The sequence below is a fragment of the Oncorhynchus mykiss genome, chromosome 17, assembly GCF_057628025.1.
Source record: "Oncorhynchus mykiss isolate SJ-2025 chromosome 17, ASM5762802v1, whole genome shotgun sequence".
Taxonomy (NCBI): domain Eukaryota; kingdom Metazoa; phylum Chordata; class Actinopteri; order Salmoniformes; family Salmonidae; genus Oncorhynchus; species Oncorhynchus mykiss.
The window spans coordinates 16409980-16430370 of NC_143038.1; the positions used below are offsets into that span (position 1 = coordinate 16409980).

The 20391-nt window shown below is 43.9% G+C and overlaps 1 protein-coding gene and 3 non-coding genes across 4 annotated transcripts; all 4 read right to left on the reverse strand.

Moving 5' to 3' along the window:
- Nucleotides 1-12781: 12781 nt before the first annotated feature.
- Nucleotides 12782-20391, reverse strand: LOC110493798 (eukaryotic initiation factor 4A-III). Its single transcript, XM_021568288.3, has 12 exons — nucleotides 20145-20391; nucleotides 19527-19599; nucleotides 19236-19302; nucleotides 18859-18921; nucleotides 18296-18428; nucleotides 17368-17448; nucleotides 16925-17066; nucleotides 15971-16109; nucleotides 15012-15127; nucleotides 14095-14202; nucleotides 13208-13335; nucleotides 12782-12990 (listed from the first exon to the last, which is right to left on the reverse strand). The coding sequence occupies exons 1-12, from the start codon at nucleotides 20296-20298 to the stop codon at nucleotides 12974-12976; spliced, it is 1221 nt and encodes a 406-aa protein (XP_021423963.1). The 5' UTR covers nucleotides 20299-20391; the 3' UTR covers nucleotides 12782-12973.
- LOC149975749 (small nucleolar RNA SNORA54) lies at nucleotides 14377-14510 on the reverse strand. Its single transcript, XR_016488161.1, has one exon. It is a non-coding gene; the product is annotated as a small nucleolar RNA SNORA54 (small nucleolar RNA).
- Nucleotides 15256-15389, reverse strand: LOC118940673 (small nucleolar RNA SNORA54). The gene has a single exon (XR_005037259.2). It is a non-coding gene; the product is annotated as a small nucleolar RNA SNORA54 (small nucleolar RNA).
- Nucleotides 16219-16352, reverse strand: LOC118940674 (small nucleolar RNA SNORA54). The gene has a single exon (XR_005037260.1). It is a non-coding gene; the product is annotated as a small nucleolar RNA SNORA54 (small nucleolar RNA).

Here is a 20391-nt window from a genome sequence, read left to right on the forward strand (position 1 = left end):
AAAAAAGCCTTTATAAATAAATATATTTGAATTGATTTGTCCAAAAATGCATGTATCATAGTCATTTGGAGAATGTTTGTGTAATCTCAGCTGACACTTCAGTATTGGATACACAGTTGCTTCCAGATATATTGGCACCCCTTTCTATTTCCCTAAAAAATAAGTTGAAGAAAAAAAAAACTTTTCTCCACACCTTGTTATTGAACTTTCAATAACAAGGTGTTATTAAACTTAAGTTTTAGAGTTTTGATTGAGAAAATAAAGACAAATTATTGTCCCTCTGGCACTCATACTTGGTTGCACAGCCTTTGGCCAAGATAACTGTCAACAAATGTTTCTTGGAACCATCAATGAACTTGCAGCACCTTTCTACTGGCAATTTTGCCCACTCTTCAGGAGAAAACTGCTCTAATTCTTCAATGTTTGAGGGGTGCCCTCCACCAACTGCTATTTTCAGCTTTCACCACAGATAATGGATGTGATTTAGGCCTGGACTCTTCACTGGTCCCTCCAGAACAGTCCAGTGTTTCTTCAACCATTCCAGGTTGCTTTTGATGCTTGTTTGGGATTGTTATCCTTCTGGACAATCCACAACCTTCAAACAGAGTCCGTTTCGTTTTTTTTTTTTAGCCCAACTCGCTTAACAGCTAGGCTACCTGCTACCTCTAACGTCAATGGTGAATGTTTAATCCAACTCTGCTCACCTTAAACGTATCACTTCAATAGCTACCTTCAGGACTGTCTGGAACCTGAATGATTCCACAACCCTCCTTGGCCTTGGTCAAGTATCTTTTTATCCCACAAGGGGAGTACCCCCTCTCCTGGTGAGGAATATTAAGCCATTTCTATCACCTACCTAGGAAAGTATTCAGATCCCTTCCCTTTTCCCACATTTTGTTACCTTACAGCCTTACTCTAAAATTGACTAAACATGTTTCCCCTCATCAATCTATATACAATACCCTATAATGACAAAGCGAAAACAGTTTCTTAGCAAATGTAGCTCATTTATTTACATAAGTATTCAGACCCTTTGCTATGAGACTCAAAATTGACCTCAGGTGCATCATGTTTCCATTGATTATCCTTGGGATGTTTCTAGAACTTGTTTGGAGTACACCTCTGGTAAATTGGACATGATTTGGAAAGGCACACCTGTTTATATAAGGTCCCACAGTTGATTGTGCATGTCAGATCAAAAACCAAGCCATGAGGTCGAAGGAATTGTCTGTACAGCTCCGAGACAGGATTGTGTCGAGGCACAGATCTGGGGAAGTGTACCAAAAAATATCTGCAGCATTGAAGGTCACCAAGAACGGAGTGGCCTCCATCATTCTTAAATGGAAGAAGTTTCTTCAAGACTCTTTCTAAAGCTGGCCGCCCAGCCAAACTGGGTAATCGTGGGAGAAGAGCCTTGGTCAAGGAGGTGAATAAGAACCCAATGGTCATTCTAACGATGCTCCAGAGTTCCTTTGTGGAGCTGGTAGGACCTTCCAGAAGGACAACCATCTCTGCAGCACTCCACCAATCAGGCTTTTATGGTAGTGGCCAGACGGAAGCCACTCCTCAGTAAAAGGTACATGACAGCCCGATTGGTGTTTGCCAAAAGGCGCCTAAAGGACAGACCATGAGAAAAAAGATTATCTGGTCTGATTAAACCAAGATTGAACTCTTTGGCCTGACTGCCAAGCGTCACGTCTGGAGTAAACCTGGCACCATCCCTACAGTGAAGCATGGTGGGGGCAGCTACCAAAGGTGTTTGTAGGGGAAGCGTCCCAAAGACCCTCCCCATTTATTGATTAAGGGGACCTTAAGACTCATATGCTTGGTACAGGCCTTAATAGCAGGTCTCACTATTATACTGTTGCGATGTGTCTGAACTCTGCCACTATACTTTGCACAAGCCATCTATATTAGTCATTGCAGTTACTCTTCTACTTGGCTGGTTACTGTTTGTAATGATTTGTCTGCTGGGCGATGTTCTCAAATAATCGTGAGGTATGCTTTCGCCGTAAAGCATTTTTGAAATCTGACACCGTGGTTGGATTCACAAGAAGTTCATCTTTAAACCTATGTAAAATAGTTGTATCTTTACTGAATTTTTATAATGAGTATTTCTGTATTTGAATTTGGCGCTCTGCAATCTCACTGGATGTTGGCCAGGTGGGACGCTAGCTTCCCACATACCCTAGAGAGGTTATAACAGAACATGGCCAAGATGTTCAAATGTTCAAAGATGACCTGCAGGGTCAGACAATAATAATCACAGTGGTTGTAGATGGTGCAACAGGTCAGCACCTCAGGAGTAAATGTCAGTTGGCTTTTCATTGACAATCATTCAGAGTTAGACAGCAACTACGGTAGAGAGTCAAAACAGCAGGTCCGGGACAAGGTAGCACATCCAGTGAACAGGTCAGGGTTCAATAGCCGCAGACAGAACAGTTGAAACTGGAGCAGCAGCATGACCAGGTGGACTGGGGACAGCAGGAGTCATCAGGCCAGATAGTCCTGAGGCATGGTCCTAGGGCTCAGGTCCTCTGAGAGAATTAGAGGGAGCATACTTAAATTCACACAGGACACTGGATAAGACAGGAGAAATATTACAGATATAACAGACTGACCAAATCCCCCCGACACAAACTATAACTAGGATAAATACTGGAGGCTGAGACAGGAGGTGTCGGGAGACACTGTGGCCCTGTCCGATGATACCACCAGACAGGGCCAAACAGGCAGGATATAACCCCACCTACTTTGCCAAAGCACAGCCCTCTCACCACTAGAGGGATATCTTCAACCATCAACCTACTACTCTGAGACGAACCCGAGGGGGGCCATTTACCTTGTGACCAACGGATACATATCTGTATTCCCAGTCATATTAAATCCATAGATTAGGGCCTAATCTGTTTATTTCAATTGACTGATTTCCTTATATGAACTGTAGCTCAGTAAAATCTTTGAAATTGTTGTATGTTGCATTTATATTTTTGTTCAGTGTAGTAAAAAAAATCTAGACCAACTCCATAGCAATACATATTTTTATTTAGACTATTGTCAATATGCTAAGGAATGACATTATATATTTGTCACAACCCAAATATTAGCCACCTCAAGCCAAAGGTGTGCAACATCCTAAATTGTCAGAAAACCTGAAAATGTTGGTGGAAAATGTTGTATTAAGACAGTACAAATTTAGTTAAGGAGGGAAATGATGCCTTTGCAGACTGAAAGTGATGATGCTTTATGTACGAGCTGGTCCATGGGGGACACGAGTGTATTACCGGCTGGACACATCAAACCTAGATGATAATGCAGCTCTAGCGCCCACTATCGGCTGCCTAGGCTATCACGTAAGATTGAGGACTTTGTCAAAATGTAGACGTCATTTCCATATCCCTCAAATTGCTCATAATATAAATTGATGTAGGGAATGTGGCACTCAAATTATTCACCCCACCAAAATTGTTCTCCAAATGAAACTCATCAATCCTAGACGAAAGGTCAAATTCATATAGGCTACTTTACTCGCATAAAAAGGTTGAATGGAAACCTGGTTAACATCAAGCCATTTTGAGGATGCTGAAATTATATTTTGGATGAACATATGCACCTGCCTACAGGAGACTTTTGAAGTAGCCTAATCAGATAAAAAAAAAATGTGACTGGTTGTGTTTATGCCACATATAAAAGGTAATAAATACATTGTACTTTTTCAATCCTAAATATTTTGGCTATATTGAAGGTTTTCGGTGCGCGAGGAATAGCCGCTAGGATTGGAGAGGAGGCAGACCTGTGTTAAGCTTTTCTTGAATAACTGGGCCTGCCGGGAGCACATGTGGCCACATTGTATATTGGACAACATGGGAGAATGATGATCTGTAACAGAGAGAGGATTCAGTATCAGAAGGAAAAATGCAGCCAGACAGGCCTGCTACTGTACCTTATAAACTGTTGAAATTAGATCCACAACTGATCCAAATCGAACGAAACATTCAAATAACAGGGCTTTTGCGTCATTATTCAAATGACATTTTCACTGCACTATTGTCACTATGAATGGTGGATAGAGGGGAGGATAGATCGTTAGACTGGTAGACTATGTTGACCTGTGGTATAAGGGAAGTACCAAAACACTGTGATATAGGGGAGGCGAATGCAAGCAGATGAGGGAATTTGGCTAGGATGGAAGAAATTATAGAGAAGAACCTGCAAAAGAGAAAATGAAAACCAGGGAAAAAATGCATTACCCTCTACTGTGCTCAATAAAAAAAAACACAACTATCCACAAAGCATCAAAAATTATGTTTAACAACCCTCCACTATTTTGGAGCTGGTCAAGGGTGCACCTCAGCTACGCTCAAGGTACTAAACGATATCATAACCACCATCGATAAAAGACAGTACTGTGCAGCCGTCTTCATCGACCTGGCAAGGCTTTTGACTGTCAATCACCGTATTCTTATCGGCAGACTCAACAGCCTTGGTTTCTCAAACGACTGCCTCGCCTCGTTCACCAACTGCTTCTCAGATAGTTCAGTGTGTCAAATCGGAGGGCCTGTTGTCCGGACCTCTGGCAGTTTCTATGGGGGTACAACAGGGTTCAATTCTTGGGCCGACTCTTTTCTCTATATATACCAATGATGTCGCTCTTGCTGTGGGTGATTCCTTGATCCACCTCTACGCAGATGACACCATTCCGTATACATCTGGCCCTTCTTTGGACACTGTGTTAACAAACCTCCAAACGAGCTTCAATGCCATACAACACTCCTTCCGTGGCCTCCAACACCTAATTTGGCCGCCTTTCCTTCCAGTTCTCTGCTGCCAATGGCTGGAACGAATTGCAAACATCGCTGAAGTTGGAGACTTATACAGTGGGGCAAAAAAGTATTTAGTCAGCCACCAATTGTGCAAGTTCTCCCACTTAAAAAGATGAGGGAGGCCTGTAATTTTCATCATAGGTACATTTCCAACTATGACAGACAAAATGAGAGAAAAAAAATCCAGAAAATCACATTGTAGGATTTTTTATGAATTTATTTGCAAATTATGGTGGAAAATAAGTATTTGGTCAATAACAAAAGTTTATCTCAATACTTTGTTATATACCCTTTGTTGGCAATGACAGAGGTCAAAGGTTTTCTGTAAGTCTTCACAAGGTTTTCACACACTGTTGCTGGTATTTTGGCCCATTACTCCATGCAGATCTCCTCTAGAGCAGTGATGTTTTGGGGCTGTTGCTGGGCAACACAGACTTTCAACTCCCACCAAAGATTTTCTATGGGGTTGTGATCTGGAGACTGGCTAGGCCACTCCAGGACCTTGAAATGCTTCTTACGAAGCCACTCCTTCGTTGCCCGGGCGGTGTGTTTGGGATCATTGTCATGCTGAAAGACCCAGCCACATTTCATCTTCAATGCCCTTGCTGATGGAAGGAGGTTTTCACTCAAAATCTCACGATACATGGCCCCATTCATTCTTTCCTTTAAATGGATCAGTCGTCCTGGTCCCTTTGCAGAAAAACAGCCCCAAAGCATGATGTTTCCACCCCCATGCTTCACAGTAGGTATGGTGTTCTTTGGATACAACTCAGCATTCTTTGTCCTCCAAACAGGACGAGTTGAGTTTTTACCAAAAAGTTCAATTTTGGTTTCATCTGACCATATGACATTCTCCCAATCTTCTTCAGGATCATCCAAATGCTCTCTAGCAAACTTCAAGACGGGCCTGGACACTGGCTTAAGCAGGGGGACACGTCTGGCACTGCAGGATTTGAGTCCCTGGCGGCGTAGTGTGTTACTGATGGTAGGCTTTGTTACTTTGGTCCCAGCTCTCTGCAGGTCATTCACTAGGTCCCCCCGTGTGGTTCTGGGATTTTTGCTCACCGTTCTTGTGATCATTTTGACCTCACGGGGTGAGATCTTGCGTGGAGCCCCAGATCGAGGGAGATTATCAGTGGTCTTGTATGTCTTCCATTTCCTCATAATTGCTCCCACAGTTGATTTCTTCAAACCAAGCTGCTTACCTATTGCAGATTCAGTCTTCCCAGCCTGGTGCAGGTCTACAATTTTGTTTCTGGTGTCCTTTGACAGCTCTTTGGTCTTGGCCATAGTGGAGTTTGGAGTGTGACTGTTTGAGGTTGTGGACAGGTGTCTTTTATACTGATAACAAGTTCAAACAGGTGCCATTAATACAGGTAACGAGTGGAGGACAGAGGAGCCTCTTAAAGAAGTTACAGGTCTGTGAGAGCCAGAAATCTTGCTTGTTTGCAGGTGACCAAATACTTATTTTCCACCATAATTTGCAAATAAATTCATTAAAAATCCTACAATGTGATTTTCTGGATTTTTTTTTCACATTTTGTCTGTCATAGTTGAAGTGTACCTATGATGAAAATTACAGGCTTCTCATCTTTTTAAGTGGGAGAACTTGCACAATTGGTGACTGACTAAATACTTTTTTGCCCCACTGTATCTCCCTCACTAACTTTAAGCATCAGCTATCTGAGCAGCTTACCGATCACTGTTCCTGTTCCCAAGAAAGCTAAGGTAACTGAGCTAAACGACTACCGCCCCGTAGCACTCACTTCTGTCATCATGAAGTGCTTTGAGAGACTAGTCAAGGACCATATCACCTCCACCCTACCTGACACCCTAGACCCATTCCAATTTGCTTACCGCCCAAATAGGTCCACAGACGATGCAATCTCAACCACACTGCACACTGCCCTAACCCATCTGGACAAGAGGAATACCTATGTGAGAATGCTGTTCATTGACTACAGCTCGGCATTTAACACCATAGTGCCCTCCAAGCTCGTCATCAAGCTCGAGACCCTGGGTCTCGACCCCGCCCTGTGCAACTGGGTACTGGACTTCCTGACGGGCTGCCCCCAGGTTGTGAGGGTAGGCACAACATCTCCACCCCGCTGATCCTCAACACTGGGGCCCCACAAGAGTGCGTTCTGAGCCCTCTCCTGTACTCCCTGTTCACCCACGACTGCGTGGCCACGCACGCCTCCAACTCAATCATCAAGTTTGCGGACGACACAACAGTGGTAGGCTTGATTACCAACAACGACGAGACGGCCTACAGGGAGGTGAGGGCCCTCGGAGTGTGGTGTCAGGAAAATAACCTCACACTCAACGTCAACAAAACTAAGGAGATTAATGTGGACTTCAGGAAACAGCAGAGGGAACACCCCCCTATCCACATTGATGGAACAGTAGTGTAGAGGGTAGTAAGTTTTAAGTTCCTCAGCGTACACATCACAGACAAACTGAATTGGTCCACCCACACAGACAGCATCGTGAAGAAGGCGCAGCAGCGCCTCTTCAACCTCAGGAGGCTGAAGAAATTCGGCTCGTCACCAAAAGCACTCACAAACTTCTACAGATGCACAATCAAGAGCATCCTGTCGGGCTGTATCACCGCCTGGTACGGCAACTGCTCCGCCCACAACCGTAAGGCTCTCCAGAGGGTAGTGAGGTCTGCACAACGCATCACCGGGGGCAAACTACCTGCCCTCCAGGACACCTACACCACCCGATGTCACAGGAAGGCCATAAAGATCATCAAGGACAACAACCACCCGAGCCACTGCCTGTTCACCCCGCTATCATCCAGAAGGCGAGGTCAGTACAGGTGCATCAAAGCTGGGACGGAGAGACTGAAAAACAGCTTCTATCTCAAGGCCATCAGACTGTTAAACAGCCACCACTAACATTGAGTGGCTGCTGCCAACACACTGACTTAACTCCAGCCACTTTAATAATGGGAATTGATGGGAAATTGTGTTAAATATATCACTAGCCACTTTAAACAATGCTACCTAATATAATGTTTACATACCCTACATTATTCATCTCATATGCATACGTATATACTGTACTCTATATCATCTACTGCATCTTTATGTAATACATGTATCACTAGCCACTTTAACTATGCCACTTTGTTTACATACTCATCTCATATGTATATACTGTACTCAATACCATCTACTGTATCTTGCCTATGCCGCTCTGTACCATCACTCATTCATATATCTTTATGTACATATTCTTTATCCCCTTACACTTGTGTCTATAAGGTAGTAGTTTTGGAATTGTTAGCTAGATTACTTGTTGGTTATTACTGCATTGTCGGAACTAGAAGCACAAGCATTTCGCTACACTCGCATTAACATCTGCTAACCATGTGTATGTGACAAATAAAATTTGATTTGATTTGATTTGCAGCTGTACAAGGAAATTAAGTTCACCAAAGTGGTCAAACCTGGCTATCATCTGAACATTGATATTGTCCAGTACGTTATAGTAAATTCGCACCCTCTCTACTCTGACTGTTTACATTTCTGCTCAAATCGCTCATATAAACAATTAAAGCTTTCATCGTGTCACTGATACAGGTACGGCAGAAATCCTTATCCATCACTTTGTTCTGCAAAAGACGGAAGAGCGCACCAGTTTCATTGAAAATTCCATCATAGGCCATGAGCAAAAAGCAAACATGGTGGCGGCCTCTAAATGGGTTGCTAACTTAATTTTTTCAGCAAAGGCATGTTGTCCCTGGGCCTGTTTGATGAGCTGGCACTCATCGCTGCCACGAAATACCAACTCCCGTTTACCTAGGTAGGCTACCCAAGGTATCATGTAGCCTTAATTACCTAGATTTTTCAAAATCGCATGGTTCTCTTTTACCAGGGCAGGCTCCAGGGATATGCAATCGCTTAGGGTCCCCGGCCACTAAGATCTATCCGTGAGCTGCCAAATGTCTTAAAAGCCATCTGTCTTTGGATGTGAGACACAGATTTCTCATGCTTGTTGAGTGCTATAGGCAAGATGTTCAAGTCAAGATGTTCAATAAGTAACCGACTCTTGTTCACACGCTGTCACTTGTGGAGAATAGCAGGCAGGGGAAGCAGTAGTCTACTGCTAGCAGTGCAGCTTCAGAGACGGTCTTTCCGTTGAAAATTGAAATGATCATGTTTTCTGTCCCTTCCTTTGATGTAGGTCCGTCCCTAATCTAAATAACTACTTAAGTTGTTTTTGGGGTGTCTGTACTTTACTATTTATATTTCTTACAACTTTTACTTCACTACATTCCTAAAGTAAATCATGTATTTTTTCATAGATTTTCCATGACACCCACAAGTACTCGTTACTTTTTGAATGCTTAGCAGGACAGGAAAATGGTCCAATTCACACACTTAAAGAGAACATCCCTGCCTACTGCCTCTGATCTGGCTGACTCACTAAACACAAATGCTTAGTTTGTAAATGATGTCTGCATGTTGTAATGTGCCCCTGGCTTAATATAAGCAATTTTAAATGATTTATACTTTTGATACTTGAGTATATTTAAAACTAAATACTTAGGCTTTTACTCAAGTCATTTTCTATTAAGGTACCAAGCATGAAAATGTGATACTTTTCCCACCACTGCCTCAACTAAGGTGTTGGTTTTCCATCCCTTACACTAGAAAATCCAACTGAAAATGGTTTCAGATACAATATCTTACCCATCTTTATCAGCTTATCAGTAAAACGATCGTGACATCCATAGGCAGGAGTGAGCCACATAACAAAAAAAAAATGAAGACAGTTGAAGCTCATTTACATTTTTTATACAATTTAAAATCTCAAATGCTATTTGGAGAACAGAATTTAAAATAATATGTACCCAGCCATTATCATATTGACTGCTGTAGCTTCATTCACCTCGGTCGATCTACAAATAGCCTATTAGCAATACAATTAGCGACCAGGTCGCTAGGTGTACGGTGTTTCCTCCGACACATTGGTGCGGCTGGCTTCCGGGTTGGATGAGAGCTGTGTTAAGAAGCAGTGCGTCTTGGTTGGGTTGTGTTTCGGAGGCTCTCGACCTTTGCCTCTCCCGAGTCCCGTACCGATATAGCAGTCTGTAGCGCAGGCAGGCAGTGATTCTCAACCAAAATTGAGTGGTGGGAGGTTGAGCAGTACAGAATTATTGAAAATGGAAATTGTTTCTCCAGTCAATATGGTGGCAGGTGGCCTCAAGGTTAAAGTGTTAGGTCCACTAACCAAAAAGTCGCTGGTTTGAATACCTGAGCTGACAAAGATAAAAGATCTGTAGCAGTGCCCTTCAGCAAAGCATTTTGTTATCTTGTTACATTCATTATCAATAGAGCATTCTAACTAAACTCAGCAAAGATAGGACACTGTATTTCAAAGATAATTCTTAAAAATCCAAATAACTGGAGCAGTGGTCTAAAGCACTGCATCGCAGTGCTAGCTGTGCCACCAGAGACTCTGGGTTCGAGCCCAGGTTCTGTTGCAGCCGGCCGCGACCGGGAGGTCCATGGGGCGGCACACAATTGGCCCAGCGTCGTCCGGGTTAGGGAGGGTTTGGCCGGCAGGGATATCCTTGTCTCATGGCGCACTAGCGACTCCTGTGGCGGGCTGGGCGTAGTGCACGCTGACCAGGTCGCTAGGTGTACGGTGTTTCCTCCGACACATTGGTGCGGCTGGCTTCCGGGTTGGATGAGAGCTTTGTTAAGAAGCAGTGCGTCTTGGTTGGGTTGTGTTTCGGAGGCTCTCGACCTTCGCCTCTCCCGAGTCTGTACGGGAGTTGCAGCAATGAGACTAACAATTGGATACCACGAAATTGGGGAGAAAAAGGGAGTAAAAGTATAAATAAAAATCCAAATAACTTCACAGATATTCATTGTAAAGGTTTTAAACACAGTTTCCCATGCTTGTCCAATGAACAATTGGAACGGTCGTTAAGACACTAACAGCTTACAGACGGTAGGCAATTAAGGTCACGGTTATGAAAACTTAGGACACTAAAAAGGCTACTGACTCTGAAAAACACCAAGGGTCCCTGCTTATCTGCGTGAATGTGGCTTAGGCATGCTGCAAGGAGGCATGAGGAAATAAATTGCAATGTCCATACTGTGAGACGCCTAAGACAGCGCTACAGGACGGACAGCCGATCGTCCTCGCAGTGGCAGGCCACGTGTGACAACACCTGCACAGGATCAGTACATCCGAACATCACACCTGCGGGACAGGTACAGGATGGAAACAACTGCCCGAGTTACACCAAGAACGCACAATCCCTCAATCAGTGCTCAGACTGTCCGCAATAGGCTGAGAGAGGCTGGACAGGGCTTGTAGGCCTGTTGTAAGGCAGGTCCTCACCAGACATCACCGGCAACAACGTCACCTTTGGGCACAAACCCACCGTCGCTGGACCCGACAGGACTGGCAAAAAGTGCTCTTCACTGACAGACGAGTCACGGTTTTGTCTCACCAGGGGTGATGGTCGGATTTGCGTTTATCGTCGAAGGAATGAGCGTTACACCGAGGCCTGTACTCTGGAGCGGGATCAATTTGGAGGTGGAGGGTCCGTCATGGTCTGGGGCGGTATGTCACAGCATCATCGGACTGAGCTTGTTGCCATTGCAGGCAATCTCAAACTGTGCGTTACAGGGAAGACATCCTTCTTCCTGCAGGCTCATCCTGACGTGACCCTCCAGCATGACAATGCCACCAGCCAAACTGCTCGTTTTGTGCATGATTTCCTGCAAGACAGGTATGTCAGTGTTCTGCCATGGCCAGCGAAGAGCCCGGATCTTAAACCCATTGAGCACATCTGGGACATTCCCCCCAGAAATGTCTGGGAACTTGCAGGTGCCTTGGTGGAAGAGTGGGGTAACATCTCACAGCAAGAACTGTCAAATTTGGTGCAGTCCATGAGGAGATGCACTGCAGTACTTAATGCAGCTGCTGGCCAAAGGCCAGGGACACATTATTCCATTTGTTAGTCACATGTGTGGAACTTGTTCAGTTTGTCTCGGTTGTTGAATCTTATGTTCATACAAATATTTACACGTTAAGTTTGCTGAAAATTAACGCAGTTGACAGTGAGGACGTTTCTTTTTTTTTTTTTATGAGTTTAGTTTCCTACATTGCATTTTGGCCCAAAACCTAACTTTTGGTGAATTTTCCTGTTCCGCAAGTATTTGGTCACTACTGAGGTGACACACTGAAATGAGAGTCCAGAGACAAAATCTGTTAAGAACCACTGCCCTATACATTCAACTTTTCATGCATATTTTCCAGTATCTACTACAACAGTACTAGACTCAGCTTTACCAACTCCCATCACCCCAGTCACAGCCACCTCCGCATCACACGCACCCCCATTAATCATCATCAATGACATTATCAAACAACGGATCTGGTAAATAAACTCAAAAATATGAAACCATGGCCATATTTCAATCCAAGAGGCACTTTAGAGCAGCGCATTGGACAGTCAATTAAGCATTAACAGGTAATCAACGCTTGATCTGACATTCGCAGGGATCCGAATCACTGCAAACGCCTGGGAAATTGCATTTAAATTACACCTTTGTCAGCTGTCCAACGCACTGCTCTATAACGCATATTGGATTGAATCCTGGCATGACTGACAGTTGCACCTGGAGGCCTATGGAAGTCTAAAAGAAGGTGTGATTGTAAAGTAATTTAACTTATAAATATATCTCATGGTCTTAGTTCATCCATCATACCCCAGACAATGTAATTGAAAAATACTATTGCGTATTTGGTTAAAAATATACTTTGATAGTATAGCTCTTTCTATGAATTTGAAAGTGGTTACATTTCTCCAGCCCAATCCCTCAACTGTTTATCAAAACAAAATGGTTGGGTTGCCCATTTTGTTAGTTTCAAATCCCAGATTGCCCCTTTAAAAAACAGGGAAAATAAATCAACTGGCATTCAAATGGGAAACAAAATGTTCTTTATTTACAAAACAACTGGAAGGTTGCAGTAGGCATTTCCCTAAGAATACAATAGTAAAGGTTGTTCCAAAGCTACTATTAAAAACAAAACAAATGAGACGAGAATTCCAACAGTAAATAAAAAGGGGTCCAAAGTGTAATCAAAGCGGTCTCTCCACTTCCGTCACCACCGCCTTAGATCAGGTCAGCCACTGAGGAGAAAATATTTTAGGTTAATGACAGCCATCTAATGTCAATGCCCATTTTGTAAAAGAACCCCAGGTCTTTATGGCCCTAAATCTGTAAACCCAGTATATGGTTGAAACAAAAATGCACATTTAGTTCCTTGAACAACCAAAACATCAATACTAAACATATCAACATTGTCAATTAAATATTCAGGCAGAAGATTAACAAATGCTAATTTACCGTTCATTGGCATTTCATCGATCTGGGTGGAATAGTACTGCTCAATGTCACGGAGAATACGGATGTCGTCGTTCTTCACAAAGTTGATGGCCACACCCTTGCGGCCGTAACGACCCGATCGGCCAATCCTATGAAGAGAGGAGAGGTTGAAGGACAAAAATGGCAGTAAATGTTTGCCCTGACAAGCCGATTTTTGCTTGATCCGGCTATGCGGGCCAGAAGCTTCTGGAAAGAGATTGGGGAGGTAGAGGATAGATGCGGTAAAGAGGTCAATGGAATGCAGACCATGGTGGAGAGAAGGACGCTGGATTGGCCTATATTCAACAAATCTGATCTAAGTGGACGTGTCAAATCTGTTATGATGTATTTTAACAGGATCACAGCGTGGTTATTAAAATCCAATTTGGATATATTTGGCTGTTTTCGCTGCATAACATTTAGAAGTTTCGAAGTTTCGTTTAGCCAGTTGCTCTCAATTAGCTGGATGGCTTTGAATCACTACAAGTGGTGCCCTGGAGACCAATTTATTGCATGCGTATGACAGCTCGCCGAAGCGCAAGAAGTATGAATGCTCTGACTTCTGCAGAATCTGCTTCGCTGTAACCACTGCAGATGTCAGATTGACCCCAATTAAAAAATAAATACAAAAATGGGCTTTTAGTGTCCTGAGAGAGTGAACAGAGAAACAGCACAAAATGTACTGGACCTCTGCTACTCTCTGGGCTTTACTGTGGCACTGGAATGGAACCCACAGCTCACCGAGGACTGAGCCAGGTTACGAACAGTGCAAAAGGATGATTTCCCCCGACTTCACGGTTGACCGAATAGCCACATTGCATACTTAATATCGCTTAGTTTCTATAGTTGTTCTGGGCAGCCAGACGTACCTGTGGATGTACAGCTCTCTGTTGTTGGGCAGGTCGTAGTTGATGATGAGGGACACCTGGGGCACATCCAGACCTCGGGCCCACACATCAGTTGAGATAAGCACTCGGCTATTGGGGATGGGGAGAAGAGGAGAGATCCATGTTAGGACAAACCAAGGTCGTATTCACTTGGAACCGAACGGGCTCAAACAAGGAAAGACTATCTGAACTTTGCAAAACGTTTTACACCAATTAAAAAAGACCCAAGTCAACCCCTGGGAGATTTAAAAGAACAATGCGTAGACTTGTTCCCAGAGAGTGAACAGAGAAACGGCACAAGACGTACCGGACCCCTGCCACCCTCTGGGCTTTACTGTGGCACTGGAATGGAACCCACAGCTCACACCGAGGACTGAGCCAGGTTACGAACAGTGCAATGAAGAACGTCCGTTTAAGTGTTTAGTCCACTAGTACGCTTTATCTAGTGTGGGAAACTGTCCAGTATTGTATAGGAAAGACCACATTCTATATCGGGTGGACCAGAAAGAATCCACACGATACAGTACATTGTCATGTAATAGGATCTAGGATCTTTCTCCCACTAAGAGACTCAACCAACTGTCCAAACAACTAAGCTAAACTAAGCTGTCTCTGGCATCATAAGATGGACACGACTCTAGATTACAAAGCTACATGTGCAAATTGTTGGTGATTGCACCTTTTATAAACAGTTTTTAAAAATGAGTATAAGACCAGCTTCTACTTTATCATAGAAGTATGACACAGTAACTACTGGCACGGGAGCACATTCACTATTGATCAATACGGACCCAGTGGTCATACACACAAAATCTAAAAAACCGAAAAAATCAAATCTTATTGAATAGCCTTCAAAGATTCATTGGGCTGCTAAAAACACACTATTTCATCATTATTACCTGGCACCGGACCGGAACTCTTTCATGATGGACTCCCTCTCCTTCTGGGGCATGTCTCCATGCATGGAGGAAACGGTGAAGTTGGCCTCCCTCATCTTCTCAGTCAGCCAGTCAACCTATCGCACGCAGAGCGAGGACAGATAAGAGGCTCAGGCCAAACTCATGACAATGCATTTTAGGGATCATGCTAAAAAATTATCCCTGAAGTGTACAATGTAGGGAATCTGGTGCCGTTTAGGACTTGTCTTGTTCCCAGAGAGTGAACAGAGAAACGGTACAAGACGTACCGGACCCCTGCCACCCTCTGGGCTTTACTGTGGCACTGGAATGGAACCCACAGCTCACACTGAGGACTGAGCCAGGTTACGAACAGTGCAAAGGAAGATTTTCTTGACATTCATCGGTGTGATCAACGAGAGGTTGTCAAACTAACAATGTCAAAGCATGTTGGCCCCCGGGGAGACGGAAGCGCCGAGACCTCTTCTTTCAGTTTAATTTCAGAAAAATCCATTTAAAAAAAATCATAATTACAATGGTGGGCATTTGAAAGAAATGTATTTTGTTATGATACACAACTGAAAAACTAAACGTAACATATCTTCACTGTGCTTGACATATTCCACAAACAAACATCTCCGTGTTGGGACATTGACAGTGCTTACAAATGACCTGCTAAATAGTTGCATAAGAAAAAATGTCAAGTACACATTACTGATGGAATACAAACCTTCAATGGCGTACTCCTGACCACCCATATTTCTTACCATTACACATAGGCAAAGGGAGAAAAACATGCAATAACTATCAACAGCTTCCAACAACCCAAGTAGTTTTTCCTGGGCACAGATCTAGGGTCAGCTTCCCCTCCCCTAATCCTAACCTCAACTATTATTGGGGGAAATGCAAAACGAACCGAAAATCAGCGTTTAGGGGCAACTAGGTTTAAGTTGTGTACAGACCTTCCGCTTGGTGTTGCAGAAGATGACAGCCTGCGTGATGGTGAGGGTGTCATACAGGTCACACAGGGTGTCAAACTTCCACTCCTCCCTCTCTACTGCCACGAAGAACTGCTTGATGCCCTCCAGAGTCAACTCATCACTGGGAGAGGGAAAGGGAAGAGGGGTTAACTAGGTATTGGACTTCTGCTGCTAGAGGAACACATATCAAGGAGAGCAGCATGTAGTTTGCCATGACAGGGGGTTTTGGTTCATGTTCCCAGAGCGTGAACAGAGAAACGGTACAAGACGTACCGGACCCCTGCCACCCTCTGGGCTTTACTGTGGCACTGGAATGGAACCCACAGCTCACACTGAGGACTGAGCCAGGTTACGAACAGTGCCAAAAAGAAAGATTTCCTTGACTGACCTATATAATAGTCAGAAATACTTCTATATAAGACAGAATATTTCATCCTTCTCTTCTGAAAGGTCCCACAGGAAAGGTGGAAGGCTTTTATCGATTTAAGCATGGTTGATTCTCTGATGACTATATGAGGGTTTGTATTCAGACTAAGTATATGTATTCAGACTAAGTATATGTATTCAGACTAAGCTGGTCCCAAATCCCTCCCTCGACCCTAATCCCTGGATGATTGCAGATGTGTAGGGTCTGGATTACATATAAGCAGTTCAGTGGTGGAGCATCCACTATATTGCTTCCACCTTACAGACCTGCAGAAACTAAGGGTTAGGGCCATGGGGTAGAGAGCAATTTAGGACCGGCTGATTTACCCCCCCCCCCGCCGTATACATTACACAATGCTGCCCTCTAGAATACACAACTTGAACAAGACTAACTCCAGGAACAAGGTAGCATGGTCATCATTCTCAAAACAGCGATCAGGCTGGTTCCACTAGGCTAGAAACCCGGGCTGGTACTTCCTAATATATACAGCAGAGTAACGCTTGACTCACCGTTTGACCAGGATGCGGATGGGGTCGGTCATGAACTTGTTGGTCATCTCCAGGATCTCGTGGGGCAGCGTGGCGCTGATCAGACACACCTGGGTGGCGGGGGGCAAGTACCGGTACACGTCGTAGATCTGCTCTTTGAAACCTGTCGGACGGTTAAGGGAAAGCTATTCAGTATCCCCTTCATATTACACTAGACTTCCAGGGAAAAGTCACGCAGACCGTCAAAACGACTTTCCTGCGCAAAAGTGTCTGAGCCCAAGTGTCCCTGCCTGCCGTGGAATGCAGACAGGTAGGGATAGTAGGAACTGAACAGGCTGCACTGTAACTTATCCTGCTTTACCATGAGACCTCGTTGTTGTTGTTTAGGAGAGAGCAGAAACACAAACAACTGGCAGACGTCTTTCACGTCGTCTCAGTAATGCACAATAGCGTGTCTGGCTTACCCTTGTTGAGCATTTCGTCTGCTTCGTCCAGCACCAGCATCTTGATGGCACGCGTCCTCAAACTCCTCCTGCGGATCATATCTAAAGAACAGAGAGAGGGAGAGCAGTGCCTGCATTAGTCAGCCTGCTGTGGGAAAATGGAGGCTACTCAACTCATACACGATCCTTGCGGTGACTACAGTGAGCCTAATTCATGATTGTCTACTCATGCATATTTTCTAGTTACCTTCCTTTGAAATTAAATGTTCTGGTATCAGGTAAATCGTAAAAAAATATGAGATCGCGAGACTGTAGTGGGACCTTAAGTAATTGATTTACCATCCTTCTTTCCCCTGTGTGTTACAGGGGGGGGGGTCATGTTACCAGAGAGTGAACAGAGAAACGGTACAAGACGTACTGGACCCCTGCCACTCTCTGGGCTTTACTGTGGCACTGGAATGGAACACAAAGCTCACACTGAGGACTGAGCCAGGTTACGAACAGTGCAAAAATGATTATTTTCTTTACTTTTGGTGCGGCAGGTAGCCTAGTGGTTAGAGCTTTAGGCCAGTAACCCGAAAGGTTGCGGGATCGAATTCTCGAGCTGACAAGGTAAAAATCTGTCGTTCCGTCCCTGAACAAAGCAGTTAACCCACTGGTCCCCGGGATGGCGTCATTGTAAATAAGAATTTGTTCTTAACTGACTTGCCTAGTTAAATAAAAATATATACTGTTGTCCTGAGTATGCAGAGTAGCCTCATTACATAAGGTACAAACAGTTTCAAGGAAGGCAGACTGAACCCACGAAGTGAAACAGCGAAATTCAGTTTTGATCCTGTGACAGAATTCTAAGATATTAAATGTCTAGTCTGCTTAGCTGGGCAGACACAGACGTTCATACCTGTGGATGGGAGATAGATACTAGAAGGTTAGGGTCCAGGGAACTCACCAAACACTCTCCCAGGGGTCCCTGCTACTACGTGCTGGCCATAGTCCAGTTTGCGGATGTCCTCACCCACGTTTGTCCCGCCGATGCAGGAATGACACTGGACGTTCATGTAGTCACCGAGGGCCAGGAGCACCTGGGGAGGGGTTTAACATCGGAATATTAGGAGATAATGGCTGTGTCCCAAATTTCTACCAGTGTTGCACATTCCCAGTCATGGATTTAACAATGGTGGAAACTCCCTCCAGCCAAGGCTTTCACCAATCCAATCCTTTGCTGCCCAGATCAGAACACTGGCATTTAGTCGGCATAGAACAGGAAAAACCGTTTTGAAACTGAGGAAAACCGGGAGGAACTATCTGAACATATCAAATAAACACTTGTTCCCATTGCACAGCGTTTAAGTATTTGCTACAGTGTTACCAAATGAACAGGACCCAAACCTGTCCAATAGAAACACTGTTTTCATACATTTTGCTACTGTGTGCCCTACTGAACACAACCCTTATCTTACAAAGCAGTTTTTCCCCAGTACATCAGAAGACACTTGATATTCAGTCACATACCTTCTGTATCTGTCCAGCCAACTCTCTGGTGGGAGCCAGGATCAGTGCTTGGGTTTCACGCACCTGTTACAAAAACAAAAAATAATCACATTTTGCTCATGCTGTCCAAACTCCACATATTCAGAGTGCGAGAAAATTTCACAACACAAAATGTTGTTGGATGATCCAAAAAAGCTATGTGATGGTAACGGCACATCAGTACCTACAACAGGGCTTGTGTTCGTGTAGCCTCTCAGTAAGAGTTCTGATCTAGGATGTCATCCTACATGTTCATATAAAAATTCTCAGTATCATCTAAAAGGAAAAACGGATACTAGATCAGCACTCCTACTCTGAGATGCCCTAGTCTGCACATACCAACAACCTTACTCAAATACCTGAATGTCAAGACACTGCAGCACTGATACGCAAAACGTGGCAGTCTTTCCTGTTCCTGACTGAGACCTAAAAGAAAGAAAGAAGGAAGAGTGTTGCAGAACAGAGAAAGATGGTATTCAACAGCCACTATAAAACATTTGAACAAGGGCCCAAAATATAAAATGTTTCGCAACAGAATCCGACTAATGAATACACCCCTGGTGAATAGCCAAAGTTCCAAACATTTAACTATATCTTTAGTCTGTAGCTCTGGACGTAATGGTTCTCTAGCATAAACAGTCACGACTTACTGTGCAATGACATCTCTACCCTTGATGATCTGTTTAATTGCTCTTTGTTGGATTGCGGAAGGCTTCTCGAAACCTAAGAATAAGAAATAAAAGGTGGTTAATTATGTCGGCCCATGACAGTTTACAGTAAAAATATTTCAATAAACATTGCATACTATTCATGTTATCATTTGAGCAACTGGAAAATATAGCTGGTAGTACTGAATATTTTTCCTGTTGCGCAGACAGTGTCAAAGTGTTTTAGCACTGGCTAGATCAGATGGCGCTACAAGAAATGCTCACACACAAAAATATTAAATCAACAAGTGAGGAAAATGCAACATGTACTAAATATTAAATGGGGTGGAGTATTCCAGTTAGCTAATATCAGCTAACGTTAGCGAGTTAGCGCGGTTTAACGAAGCTAATTAACTAGCTAACGTTGGCAGGGTAGTTGGCTAACTAAAGAAAGACAAATACAACATTCTGGCTTTTTATTTTTTTCTCATTACAATACTCGCAGTATGTGTTTGTTCTGGGTGTGCAACTGAGTCATGAAGCACAGAAAATGTGTCCAAATAACTTACTTAGGTAGTTGCCTACATGGGCCCACTGTACCAAACAAAACCCCGGACCTACCGTATGCGTAGATCCCACGGAGGAGATCCTCTCGTAGGCCCATTGTGTCGAAGGTAGGCGTAACATCGACCTCCTCGCTGGTCTCAAACTCGATCTTGGTCATGTCTTCCTCCTTCAATAGACGCCTCGTGCGTGGTACGGTGGCTACTTCCATGGCTTTTGTGAGCGTTTTCACAAAATAAGAAGGAAATCGACAACTTCACCAACTCGAGTTCTGCTGCGGGAAGTAGAAAAAAGACCGCCGCAT

Excerpts from the sequence above, each read along its gene's own strand:
- LOC110493798 (XM_021568288.3), bottom strand. The coding sequence starts at position 20,298 with ATGGAAGTAGCCACCGTACCACGCACGAGGCGTCTATTGAAGGAGGAA. Across the intron at positions 18,429-18,858 it reads TGGCTGGACAGATACAGAAG|GTGCTCCTGGCCCTCGGTGA; the intron begins GTATGTGACTGA and ends ACCCCTCCCCAG. Across the intron at positions 17,067-17,367 it reads AGACGAAATGCTCAACAAGG|GTTTCAAAGAGCAGATCTAC; the intron begins GTAAGCCAGACA and ends ACCGTCCGACAG.